The sequence below is a fragment of the Onychomys torridus genome, chromosome 15 (genome assembly GCF_903995425.1).
Source record: "Onychomys torridus chromosome 15, mOncTor1.1, whole genome shotgun sequence".
Classification (NCBI taxonomy): Eukaryota; Metazoa; Chordata; class Mammalia; order Rodentia; family Cricetidae; genus Onychomys; species Onychomys torridus.
In genome coordinates, this window is record NC_050457.1 from 9562890 (window position 1) to 9576907 (window position 14018).

At 34.5% G+C, this 14018-nt stretch overlaps 2 protein-coding genes across 5 annotated transcripts in view; one reads left to right on the plus strand and one right to left on the minus strand.

Annotated features, from left to right (window-relative positions):
• Ccnh (cyclin H) overlaps positions 1–14018 on the plus strand; it is a 34833-nt gene that overhangs the window by 18996 nt on the left and 1819 nt on the right. The window contains exons 8-11 of one of the 4 annotated variants that reach the window (XM_036206855.1): positions 1337–1397; positions 2229–2308; positions 3286–3361; positions 3617–3762. In XM_036206855.1, coding sequence (XP_036062748.1) covers positions 1337–1397; positions 2229–2267 — 100 coding nt within the window. In that variant the 3' untranslated portion in view covers positions 2268–2308; positions 3286–3361; positions 3617–3762. Of the gene's footprint in view, positions 1–1336; positions 1398–2228; positions 3362–3616; positions 6221–14018 lie in introns of those variants that run through there. The other 3 variants (XM_036206853.1, XM_036206856.1, XM_036206852.1) reach the window with 3 other exon arrangements.
• The window catches only part of Rasa1 (RAS p21 protein activator 1), an 82493-nt gene continuing 70136 nt past the window's right edge, over positions 1662–14018 (minus strand). Inside the window, exons 19-25 of the mRNA XM_036206851.1 lie at positions 13224–13339; positions 12285–12371; positions 10957–11024; positions 9084–9172; positions 8009–8086; positions 6471–6605; positions 1662–5738 (exon numbers count right to left, since the gene is read on the minus strand). Coding sequence (XP_036062744.1) covers positions 5655–5738; positions 6471–6605; positions 8009–8086; positions 9084–9172; positions 10957–11024; positions 12285–12371; positions 13224–13339 — 657 coding nt within the window. The 3' untranslated portion in view covers positions 1662–5654. The remainder of the gene's footprint in view (positions 5739–6470; positions 6606–8008; positions 8087–9083; positions 9173–10956; positions 11025–12284; positions 12372–13223; positions 13340–14018) is intronic.

Here is a 14018-nt window from a genome sequence, read left to right on the forward strand (position 1 = left end):
TCAACCTCAGTACAAAGCACTGGTTTTCCTTGATCATTAAATGTTTGCCTTTAGTTTTCACTATACAGTAACTGTATTCTTCTGTCACTCATTAAGTAAAAACCAAAGTTCCCTTTCATCAAACTGCAAATCTCAATCCTGGCTCCAAAATGACTTTACCAGATGGTCTACCCTCTGCCAACTTTTTCTGTGTATAAATGTGTGTCACTGTGTCCACATCATGCATTTAACATTACTAATCTTTTACTCCTGGAGTTTGAGTTTAAAAAAAAAAAAAAGGTGTCGCCTTGATCATTTGTAATTTCCCCAATTACTGTGAATATTATGTTTCTAGGTTTGATAGCCGTTTGGATTTCTTTTTTCTGCACTAGTTCTGGAATTTTATTCTTATAGTACTTTCTATAGTCTCATCTTTAAAATTTTTTTGATAGTTATCCTAGTTTTTTTATATATAATTTTTTCTTATGTTATTATTTTTTAAATAAATAAATGGTTATGAAGGGTTTTTCCTCCTAATATTAGTAAATTTGCCTAGTTTGCTTTTGAATATTGCATGGTTTTCTTAGATGACAATTTTTTAATCACAGAAAAACTCAAAGTGAGGCCAGTTTTTGAATCCCATTTATTTGTTTATTGTGTGTAAGTACAGATGGAAGTGGGTGCCTGTATGCAGGACAGAGGACAGTGGACAAGCGCCACTTTTCTTTTTCCATATGGGTCGGGGGAACAAACAGATCGTCTATCTCAGTGTCTAAATCCACTGAACCTGTCGTCTAAGTGTGGAGCCACTTTTGTCTGTCTGCTTTACTCACTGATATATGACACCACTCTTAATAACCATAGCTTTTAGTGTGCCATTTATTGTTCCTAGGCAGGTCTTGTTATAAGACCTAGTGGGCTTCTAGCTCTGAATCCTCCTGCCTTCCCCACCCAAGTATTCACGTTGCAGGTGTGGACCACTACTGGGCTCCACTTTATAGTGTATGTTTATGATAACTAACACTTTTTCCCTCTAGATTCTCTTTGCTATGCTTTCTTGAGGCAAGATCACTGTGTGGCCCAGGATTATTCCAAATCTCATTAGAGTCACTAGTACTGAGTTTTATAGCTATGCCCAGCCTCTTCTTTTCATACTCCTTGCAGGTTCTTGCTACGCAGATTGAGTATGCTTTCATAGTCACGATCCCTCTCCAGTTATTTAGTCCCTATTCTTCAGAAGAGATCTGTTTCTTTTGGTTTTGAAGATTTGGGTTGTAGCTCACATAGCCTTGCTAGGTCCTGTTTATAGTTTTGTTGCCACTGTCAGTTTTGCTGATTGCTAATTGCTTAATTATAGGAAGAAGAGGAAAGGCTATGAAGATGATGACTATGTATCAAAGAAACCCAAACAAGAAGAGGTATGTTTACTCCTAACTGTAAAGTTTGTATAATTTATTTTACATTTTCTGGCATGACTTAAGATGTACTGTTCTGGAGTATTATAAGCATTACAGTCAGGTGGGGCTATGAATGATTTAAACAGTGTCCTGCTATGTAGCCCAAATTGGTCTTGAACTCCCAATCCTTATACCTCAGCCTTCCAAGTGCTAGGACTACAAATACCTCTGAAGTTTTTACTCACCCCTTTATGCACAGTCTGAATTAAACAACAACAACAAGAAAAACTTTAACTGAAGGATTTATTTTGGGTAACAGTTGAGGGTGATTAGAATCCATGGCAGGGGAAGACATGGCAGAGGGCAGGAGTATGTGGGGCAGTTGCTTGTTACACATGGTGTTGACCAGGAAACAGAGTACATTGTTTGTTTTTTTTACACTACTGTTATGTGCCAATTCTAAAACCTGAAGAATCCTTCCTATATTAGAAGGCAGTGGTGCAAAATTTAATCTCCTATTTTCCAAGGATTCTTCCCTTACCTTACCCCAGGCTTTAAAATTGTTTCTATAAGTCAAAGATAAATAAGCAGAGGCAGAAGATAGCCTTCATGTCACTGCATGGAGTGAGCGGCTGAGTACACGCCATCCCAGTCAAGTGCCAGACTTAGTAGCACACTCCTGTAGTCCTAGTACTTGGGAGGCAGGAGGATCCAAGGCTGGCTGCAGCCACAGGAGACATCTCAAAACAACACATCTATAGTAGACTGTGGTCAATCAGCATTTTCTTAAAGCAAGATACAAACAACTTGCTCGCTGCATCAATGTTTCCTTACCACCTTTTTTCCCCCTAGGAGGAATGGACTGATGATGACCTGGTAGACTCTCTCTAACCTTTTGAAGTCACAACGGCAGTGCTAACGAAGCAACAGAAGTAGGAAGCATGTCTGACATTTAAGTAGTATAATGTAAAACATCAAAATATATTAAACTTTTCTAATTATATTTTTTCTTTGTGACTGCTTTATATAAAATATAACTTCAAAAGAGGCTGAATGCCACCTACTTTGGATATTTGTAACTCACTAAGACTAGTAGCAAACCATGTCCTCCTATGGTGGCCAAATTCAAACTATGGTGCACTCCCTTGTATTACTGTGAACAAAATGTAATTAAAGAAGACTATCAGTTTAGAAGAAATACAGAAAAACAAAACTTAATAATAGTAAACTTTAGAAGTGCTAAGGAAATAGGTTTTACTCTCCAGAAGGTCTTACAAATGGCTTTGCAAAATGTTTCTTTAATAGACTGAACTATGGATGAATTACTATGAGCTATAGAGTATATTGGGCAAGTTATTTAGTGCTGAGGCACTAAATCTTATTCTAAGCATTTACTGACATCTGGGTTCAAATAAAATGTAATTTTTGAGTCTAGAGAAAAATCTTAAATTACTAAAGATAAGTGGTAGCAAATTATAGTCAGTTTTATCATTAAATGATCATCTCTAAGTGAATCCATATAAAATAGGCATTATGGTCACTAGGAATTTATAGATTAAATACATTCAAAAGTTTAAAAATGAAATTAGTATAAAAACTCACAACATGGAATTAAATTACTTAGGTATGCCTCTATTTTTCTACGATTTTAGTAAACTGTACCTCAGTGTGCTACTTTCCCAAGTAAAGAATGGGGAAAATGATGATGCCTACTCTTGGTAGAATTATTCCCAGCAGTGTTTGGCATGCTAATATGTACTTGCTGTGTATGAATACCTGTCCTAATGTGATAACTAGTAGATAGTAGTTAGGACCAAATTTCAGGTAGGTATGTATGTTAGACCAGTGTTTTGTTTGGGTGCTTTTGGACTTGTTTTCCTTTTTTTTCCCCTGGAAAACTGGCTTGAAGAAATTCTGAGAAACTCTACTACCTCAAATGTAAATCTACCCAGCTCTCCATACTCGAAGACACATTTCCTAGGAGGGTAGGTAGTATTTTAGTTCTGTCTTAAGAACGTGCTGATATTTATGTTAATGTTTATCTCCATCTGTATGTTCATCTCTAATATGTTTATGGCTTGAGTTTCGGGTTTGTTTTCTTTTTTATTCTGGAATAAAACTTAAGTGCAATGCTTTATAATAGAATGAAAACCAAAGCTTATATGCCCAATATAGTTCAAGTTAAGCAACTACAGACAGAATTGCAAATGCTCACAGTGTGTCTCCTGTGTCTCTTTCAGATCACTAAAATCACTGAAGTTTGGCATCAGAGAGTCTCACATGTACCTCTGAAAATCTTCTGCCCAGCCCCATTAAAAAAAAATGTTTCAAAGATTTTATTTATTTCACCACTAAACACCTAACTACTACTACAGGGCCAATGAAGGTAAGTGACAAGTTTCCCACTTCAATTTAAGACACAAACATGTCAGTAAAACACAAAAATGAGGATAAGTCTTTCCAATTTCTTTTACAATAAATGATTAAAAAAATAAATTAAATAAAGGAGAAGCGTGTCTGGCCAAGGAGTGCCAAATGGGCCGTCACAGCTGACACTCAAGTGCAGTTAGTAGGAAGAACTGAAGCGCCTTAGAGAAAATCCTGAGCTACATAAACCAGTCAGTAGCCCTTCCACCTTAGAAACCAAGGAAGTGAGAGGAGTTACTGTTTTTTTCCCCATTTTGTTTTGTTTTTGTTATCACAGTTAACCTGATTGAAGCTTTGTTAAGGACAGTAAATTACCTGTGTGGCTGCATTCAGCCCTATATTTAAGCTAGGGATATCTCTCAATGGTAACAACAAACATCTTTCTAAAGAATACATTGAGGCCTCTTCAGTTTGTTCCTCAGCAAAAGGAAATAAACCCTTGAGTATTTAACATCTTCCACTGTATACAGCATCTCTGAGGAGTGCAATCAACTGTTTTTAGACTCTAGGCCTTAGAAAAACATCTTATTGAGGGAACTTTTATTTTTTTTTATTAATACCTTCCTTGGTTCTTTTTAAACAAACAAAAAACCTATTTTTGATTACTCTGCTACACGTTTTTAAGTCTTGTCTTCAGCATAAGACATGTTGCTTAACAAGTTGTACAATGACTGAATAAATAAAATCCTTTATGAAAGAAACAATCAATAAAAATCCTCCTGGGCCTTGTCCTGTTATTAAAGCTTGAACTATCCCTAAAAATGGAAGAAAATTATAATGAAGTTAAATAGTAAGCTGATTAATTATGCAAGCTATCCCTCAGTTTATTTTAACTTAACCCTTGGGAATACTTCACAAAAATACAAACACAGGATCAGATGAAACTATACAAACTAAATTATCCAGCAGAAGAAACAAGTACAAGTTCAAAGATGTATAAGTTGTTAAGTGGCTGAGGAGGTTGTCTGCATAACCAGAGCAGTAACAAAAAGTCATCTTAGGACAGACACAAGTATTCTAGCAGTTTGTTTAAACATAAAAGACATCAGTAATCTATAAAATGGTCAAATGGGTAACATGCATTGATTGGTACAATGACCAATAATATTTATTGAATTTAAACTATTTACTTTTGTAAACATTTTAACAAAACCATGAGATCTAAATACAGTCTTTGACAATTCCAACAAAATAAGTGGTATGTTTAAAAAATAAAGCTGATGAGCATAGATTCATCCATTCTATATATTGTCTTTTACAGTTCCAGGAAGAATAATAGCACAGTATTTTTAGAAAGTATACAGCAAGATTGTTCCTATTACAATGTCAAACTCTGGAAACTGTAAATACAAATAAATTCAGTGAACAGTCAAATGGTCATAATCGTAAGGACAAAATTACAGTAAGAAGTCTGCAATCCAGTTAAATTCTGTTGTCAATAGGATGCATTTTTCTTGTCAGTTGATTTCATAGTTCATTTTCCAAGAGACAGTAAAACTTTGGCAATTGGATATACTGAAAATATATTTTCAAAGTTCAAGACAGCTTTTTTTTTTCTCTTGTGAAAGTTGATCTGTACACCAAGGCTCAGAGTTTGGTAAAGATTCCATGTGGAAAAAGTGCAAATATTCTGCACAGATAGCTTACAAAGGTACTGGCAGTTACTTGCCAGCAGAATCTTGAGTTTTTTTGTTTGCATAGCTCACACATCACTGGAATGTGGAAAGGTGTGCTACTTTCTCTCTCTTTCCTTTCTTGTTTCTTTCTTGTTTCTTTTGGCAAGAGCAAAGGAGACATAGTGATGTGAATTACCACGTTGGACGTGCTGAATCCATGCAGAACACCAGGCTGCTACCTGACATCATTGGTTTTTGTATACTGGTTTTGTTTTTGTTGAAGCAGTTCAGTTATAGCCAAAAGCTTTTTCAGTACATGCTAGACACAAGGAGAAACAGTGGAGGGGAGAAATTACTAAGCAAAGAATCTAAAATTTCAAGATAGAAATTGGGATTTAATAACAACTACAGCAAAGCAATGTGATTCTTAAGGTACTAGCATTTCTACTCATTACATGAAACTGAGTTCTGATTATTTCAACTAAGTATTTAAGATCTTATCACACTAAATTTATCATTCTAAACCTTGGTAATAAACTACTGTAATGTTTTTCAATTGGAACTCTATTATTTAAGCTGTTTTCTAAACTTAAGAAAAAAAACTTAATCACTGTTTTAATTTCTTTGTGAAGTCTCTGTCAGACAGGGAAGCAGTGCAGTGGTAGCATTTACTGCCTCTGAACCATGAAGAAATTCGTCAGATTTAGGATGTGTGTGTGTTTGTCTTGATTTATACTTCCCCTGTGCCTTTCTCCCCATTTAACTTCAACACTAGGTCAATTAAAAACCATTCCAATTCTAGTCCTTTTGAATAGACCCCCATATCTGTTGGTATGGACATCAGAAATCTAATATGGACTAGTGTTTTTTTAAGGTGTGAGCTATGATACTGACTTGAATCACTATGAGGTATCATCTGTAGTCATGCTTCACAAATAACTTCGCTCATGTACTTGATGTGAGAGTAACTGAAAGAGTAACATACCTCCCTCCTGACAATAACTCCTGTATCATTTATACAGTATGAACATTACCATTTGTAAAGACCTACCTGCTGTGCACCACGCTCATTACTGAGTGTTCTCAGTTCATCTGAATGAGCTACACAGATCTCATGCAGGGCTGCTAAGTCACGAGACAAGTCAGTTCTAGAATGTTCTGTAGTGTCCGGAAGTTCAGGTACATTCTTTAAGGGAATCATAAAACTGCATTTAGAAATAAAAATCCTTGTAGTCTCTTCTAAAATTATCCTAACTAGGTAAAAAACATTAATTTTTCTAAGAATTTTTATTCAAATAATTCTGCTAAACATAGGCTTTAGAACCAGGTTCTCCTCACTCTTCCACAGGATGACAGTATCATGAGTTGATTTTTTTTTTCTTTTTAAATTTAGAGCATATGTCAAATTAATAGTATCACTATCAGTTGCTGATTTGGATTACTACAACTTAAATGCCTAGACTGAATACCACTAGGACACTACCTAAATTGACCAGCATCCAAAGAGAACTACATTATGAAAGTATATTAAAGATTTACTTTGTAGTTTCTGTAGACTGCTCAAGATAAAAAATGTGGGATCACTGGACATTATAGTGTTCATGGAGTAACTTAGCAATCATAATAAATGTGTATTACTATATTATATTAAATGTTTATATTCAGGCCTTAAAGTTAACATGTTATTGATTTAATCTTAAGATACATTCCACTTTTTAGTGGTAGTGATTGTTACATATTCCTCAAAGTTGAAGGGCATTTTAGTTTTTTGGAGTAAAGAAATAACTTTAATACATTCATTTTAACTGGATCATTTATTTGCTAAGTGACTTGATGAATAAAAGATTATGAGATGAAAAACATTACAATCTTCCTTCCCTTCACAGGGCTTGATGGTTAGTAGAAAGGACAAAATGCAAGGAAAACTGACCAACTCTATTTTTTATTAGAAATACTAATGGAAACTTCACAGGCGTTTACTTAGGATTTTTGGGCTTACTTGCAACCCCATTTCTTTTCTTTTTTTTTTTTGCCTAAGTGTTGTGGTGGTGGTTGATATGTGCTTTGAACTGAAATACACTAAATGTATTCCAAAATATATTCCAAAATATAGACAATTCAGCCTCAAACACCTGGCTCAGCTCAAACATACATGTTATTTTAGGCTTTTTTTCCTCTGGGTACACTATGACTATATTTACTTTAAAATTCATTCAGTCCTTGAAATATATATATATATATCTATAACTTTCCTATTTAGGGACTCAGAAATTATAAATGTATTTAATATTGTGTCACAATTTTATTTATAAAAGCTCAAATGAGGCATTACACTATTCCATCTAGTTCTCACTTTAGGTTCCAATCTAACTGGTTTCAGATCTTACTTTAGCTACAACGTAAGACAAAATACAACAATAGCTAAAGGATAATGAAGACAGTCGTATTGTGTATGCTCGACATAAGCCATTTATGCAAGGATAAAGGGAAAGAACATTTTGCATAGAAAAGATTTTATTTTGAAGTTCTATTTTTAAAGTCTAAAGGTTGTTGCTTATATGGCTATATGTGAAAATTATATGTACATACCCCAAGTTCATCTAAAAACATGATCATGCGATGTTTATTGCTTTTGATAAATGGATTGACACCTTCCATATAAGGTTCCTAAAAAATTAAAAATATAAGCCTCATACGCCTTACAAAAACTTTTACAACAAAAACTATACACGTAGCAAGAATTACTATATGAAATTTTCCTAATATAAACAGCTATATGGTAGAGAGATTTAAATGAAAAGAAGTTACAAATTAAAAAATCATTTAACATATAACTTGGCAGACACAAATATTTAATATGTACATTTAGAATTTATTACTGATAAATTATGATAGAATCCAACATACTGTAGGGAGTTAAAATACAGCAAAACCAAAAATTACCTATGATTGCAGTAGGATAAAATATGCCTTGGGTTTCAAGTAAATTCAAAAGATAACCCATGAATGTTAACTACTTAACTGAAATTCTAACTAAAATCCTAACGCAGTATAATTTGTTATTTGCACAATATCAACAATAAACCTCAAATGTGATGAGATTCAATTGGAAATTGATGCAGACATGAAACATAAAGAGGATTATTTATGGGGGTTGGACAAAAAAGGCTTTGTTCCTGCTCTGGCAAAAGGGCCAGCCAGTGTTTGGTTCCCAGCACCCATATGATGGCTCATAACTGTCCTGTTCCAGGAATACAGGGAACAGGCTCCCACCAGCGTGTGCACGCAGGCAAGACAGTCATGATAGTAAATAAATCTTGGTGGGGGGAGAAAAATTACTGAATTTGGCAAGAAATAATAATAGGCAATTGCCTAAATAAATAATAGGCAAAAGCCTAAAATGTATATTTAATTATTAATCACACCCCAAAGTTTAGGATGAGTCTGAATGGAACTATAGAGAATACATTACATATCTGACAGAGGACAGCATACTAACTAACTAGTGGTCGGTAAGAGAGAAGTACATATTTGTGAGTTACAAAAGTAGGTAATTATATTCCAGTGTTTACATAGTACACTGTGTTTAAGATTATGTTGATTGTGAAATGAAATAACCATTTAAAATATGATCAATGAATTTTAAGTATGAAAATATTTTTACCTTGGCTCCAAATTCCACAAGATTTGCTAAATTTTGCACAGACTTAGCCACTAATGTCAGTGTCCTTGCAGCAATAGGAGATGGGGAATCTAGAAGAGAATTGGATACAACCAATGATTCAAATAAACCATCATAAATTTAGCACTTTCAGTTTTTCTGTACTGTTAAATACTAACAATCTTAGGATACATTCAGAATAATCCTCAAAAATGTATGACCTAATTCCAAAGAACTTGAGTTAAAAGGGGAAAAAACTGAACACATTTATAAATGCTTCTTGTTTTGTGAACTACAAACAAACTTGAGTAATTCCCAACTAGCTGATAATATTTCAGAATACCTCAAAAAGCTGCTTTATTGCTAAGAAGATTGTCAGTCTACAAACCTTTCAGGTCAATTCACAAAGCTAATTTCAACTCACTAAGGGGAACATTTTGCAATCTTAGCAATTCCCTGCTCCACATTATTTGCAGGCCAATAACTGCAAATAGTTCACTTGAAAGATCAGTTTTTAAGCTCATGAAAAACTTCCCAGGGGAACATAGAAAAAGGATTGTAAATGAAAAGTATCTGTAGCTACCAAATAGAAACTGAAAATTAAGGGGCTCCCCACAACAGACACAGACACACACACACACACACACACACACACACACACCTGTAGTGTTCTGTGCTGGTCTCAAACTCACTCTAAGGACAACCTTGAATTTCTAACCACCTCCTGCCTTTTCTCGGGTACTAGGGATTGAACCCAGGGCCTCATTGTATGTTCTGCCAGCATTCTACCAACTGAGTTATACCCCAGTCTAAGATTAATAACAGCAAATCTTATATTCTGACGCACTGTTTTAGACTGTATTGTAAAAATTTAACTCAAGTTTAAATACTGTTGAAGTGGCAGTTTAAACCCAGTGTTTAGACAGAACTCTCAGAACTCTAAGACTTTCATTCAATATTTTAAAAATTATGTGTATTTGTGTATGGGTATGTGCAATGAGTGCTGTTTCCCACAGAAGCAAGACAAGGGTGTCTAATCCCTTGGAGCTAGAGTTTTGGTGGTTGTGAGCCTCCTGACATGGGTGTTGGGAACTTAATTCAAGGTCCTCTGAATTCAGTATTAAGAGCAGTATTGGGTCTTAACCACTGAACCATCTCACTGGCCCCAGTCTTTTATTAATATGTGTGTATTCAATCACTTCACTGAAAAGTAATTACAAGATATGATCAGTATGAAAGTAAAATTAAAATAATTTCTCCATTTTTAAGATCCAGGGAATTCTTTCAGACTCAACTTTCTGCATGTCACATATCATTGTGATAAGTGACATGGTCTAGCTATATAGTCCAGCCTGGCCTGACCTTTCTTTGTGCCTTGGCCTTCTAAGTTCTGTGATTACAGAATGCATTTACAGTTCAAATAATTTTTAATACAGCTTTGAGCTTCAAATTATTAGTATGAAAATGCTTGTATCCCTCCATTAATACTGATTGGCATTAACACTTTTCCTTCCTTAAGTTTACAAATCTACAAACTTCCATAATGGACCATGAGTTAAAAACAAAATTGGGATCAAGCTAATTAATCACCCCCAAGAAGTTGTGCCCTCTGATCCCTGTACATGCACCCATGGCAAACAAATGCCTGCATACATATATTCATGTGCTTAAAATAAATTTAATGCAAACTTTTTAAATAATAGTCACAAGAACAGAAAAAAAAATCTAACATCTTCAATAATAAAAGAATTAAAAACGCAGGGAATAGTGCTTTAGTTTGCTTTATTTGTTTTAGATCTTTAAATTTTGATTTAAAGTGCAAGTATTTCCCATAAAGTGAAGCTTTTCCCATTTCAGTTTATTAAAAGGTAATTACCTGAAATGATATTAAACATCCGTGGACTCAGGATAGCAGGACAGATAAGCCGAAGAAAAACAAAACCACTAATTGGGAGGAAAAATTTTTTTAGAAGCCATGTATGTTTAAAATATAAACATAAAAAATTTAAACTTAGAACCATAACTTTTACTTTCAACATGGGGAAGCCCAAATAAAGTTGGGCTTTAAAAATTAAGAAAACTGTAACTGTAACTCTACTCTGCCTCCTTCAATCAGTAGTAAGTATACTGTTGTCATATAAGATCAATTTTTACATTTTTTTTTAAAAAGAATCCACGGGAATAATTAACCTTGACAAATATTGGCCTGTAGTTTATAAAATTCCTTCTATAATTCCTTACACAATTAATAACTTTTCATATTTTGATATTTATTCTTAAAGGTTCCTGCATAAGGTTTACTGAAAATATTTTGATACTTAACTAGAAACTTAAATTGGTAACATTGAACTATTAATAAATTTCAGTGAAAAAATATTTTGAATTTTTAAGGTGATTTTAAATTAAATAATACATGGGTACTATGCAATTTAAAAGCTTATTGCTAGGAAGAGAAATCACCTTAGGCATGAAAAGCCCCTAAAGCACCCTGACACATTAAGTTAGAGGATTCCCTGCTGTACTAGTCTAACTTATACACTAAAACGTGCAGTACCCAGAACAGTTTAATGTCGCCACACAACTCATTTTTCTTTCTTCCTACAATTCTTCAGTGTGTCTTAGTGTAGCTAACTGAGAGACATTTTGGTTGGTCTGTTTTATTCAGGGGTAGGAATAAAATCCAGGACCTCTTAGTGTTAGTTTAGTGCCTTACCTCAGAGTTATGCCCCTAGGGCACTAATGGAAATTCTGTCTGCAAAAAAAGTAGAAGCCTCCTGACAAAATTTACATCAGAAATGTCTTTAAAATTCATATTTTACATATAATGTGACTGGCAATATTTATTTTTCATAATTACCAGAAAACTATACTTGATGCATTTCTATAAATTTCCTTCAATCAATATTAATGATGTTAGGTGGTCTTAGCTGGAATTTTACTTTAATTCTGTCTGGTTCTTAACAGTTTATAACTTAAGCAAACAATTTAATTAAGTCTCTATATGAGCTCTCAAATTTCATCAGATGCCAAGCTGTTCTTCAAAACTCGAAGGTATAGTTGGATCATAAATGGCACAAAGCAATTAAAATCTGGATGGTTCAACTACCGTACTTGTCCAGGCACCACTTTCCTCCCTCTGCTTACACACCCGAATCAGTGTGTGCTGCACACAGTGACTATGACAAATGAAGGAGCGACTCTTACCTAACAACTCTTGTTCTCATGGTGTTATTTGTAGGCCATTTACGCTGAACCGATTTCTGTAAACACCCATAAATATATCTCAGTGTCCTGCCAAAACAACATAAACATCTCAATACAGAAAGTAAATCTCACCACCATAATGATAATCTACTAGTGGCAGCCAAAATTTTAGTTTACCCAACCAGTATATCATGGTTTTATGCATTTGACCTCATCCAAGAAAGGTATTTGTCAAAGGTCATGAGAAGCACATTTAATAATGGGTGTAGGAACATAATGCAGTAAGTCTGGCTCCACTGATTTTAATTTCTGTGTTTATGAAAAGTATGGAATAAGTTATTAGACATGAGAATACAGAGGAATTATTGTGGCACATGTTCTATTATTTTGACCTCTTCCATCTAAACAAGAGAGTCTACTCCCACTGACTTGTAAGCAGACATGACTTTGGTTTGTGTTTCCTGGGAATCTAATGCTAGGCAAGAACTAGAAAGTAGAAAGTAGATTTACAGATACTGTCCCCAGATCTGAGGCATGTTATTCAGCCAGACTTACTTGGTCCATATAAATACAGTTGAATTTATTAACATATGTGTTTCTATTTTTCTTTTTTGTGAGTCAGGATCTTGCTATATAGCCCAGGCTGACCCAAACTCCTCATCATCTTGCCTCAATTGACACTGTATATTTTAATGGTGGGGGGGGGGGGGGGGGGAGTTGAGACAGGGTTTCTCTGTGTAACTGCCCTGGCTGTCCTGGAACTCTATTGAACTCAGAGGTTCTCCCAAGTGCTGAGATTAAAGGTGAATGTCACCTTGCATGGTTCATAATCCACCATTTATGAATTAAAAATCTGAGAATAATGCGATTAGAAAGCATTCATTAAAAGAAAATTTAGAAACCACAAAGTAGTCAAATTTTGCAAACAATTTAACTTACGGTGGGAGTATTTCTGAAGCCATGAATATTTTCTCCACAAGCTCTGAAAGTATGTTCAATAGGTGTGCTAAATTAGTGTTCACATCTTCATTCTTCTCTAACTTTGATGGACTTAACTAAGAGGAGGAACAAACCAATACAAATTCATTATGGTGGTAACAGGCTCAGAGAAACGGTGTAAATGAGCAGTTATTTTGTCAATGCTGTCAACTGTTCCACATATGCAAATTCAGCAGGTTTGCTATTTATTACTCATTCCCAGTTACTCAATTGAAGACTAAACCACTCCGTTCTAGTTATCTGAAGAAAAAAAACAAAACCGTTTTTAATGGGGTTCAAAGTAGTAGCTAAGGAAGATAACCAAAATGTACAGTAGAATAATGAACCCTTCTCAGAACTTTTCAAGTACAACCTCCACCCCCAATCTACCTGTTCTGATTTGCCAGATGTATGTACAAATCTGACTTTTGTCAACTTTGATAGTAATTATGGGATTACCCTCAACTTCTAACAATAGATCACTCATTTTGTTATGGTAGAATTAACATTTGACAGCTCCAATTATTTCCTTATTTTACTGACACTATATCAAGCAAGCCTATGGATTTATACTATCTTCCTTTGTAACTGCTCTGTGGCATCTATGAAATAAAATAGTTATGTAAGCAAGATTCTACTTATAAACTCACACTGAAACCTTAATCATCTTTAAAAGATTATTTCATTTTCTTTTAATCCTGACTTTCTACAAAATAACCCATAGAACTCTCTAAAGAGGAGATGTTACATTTTACA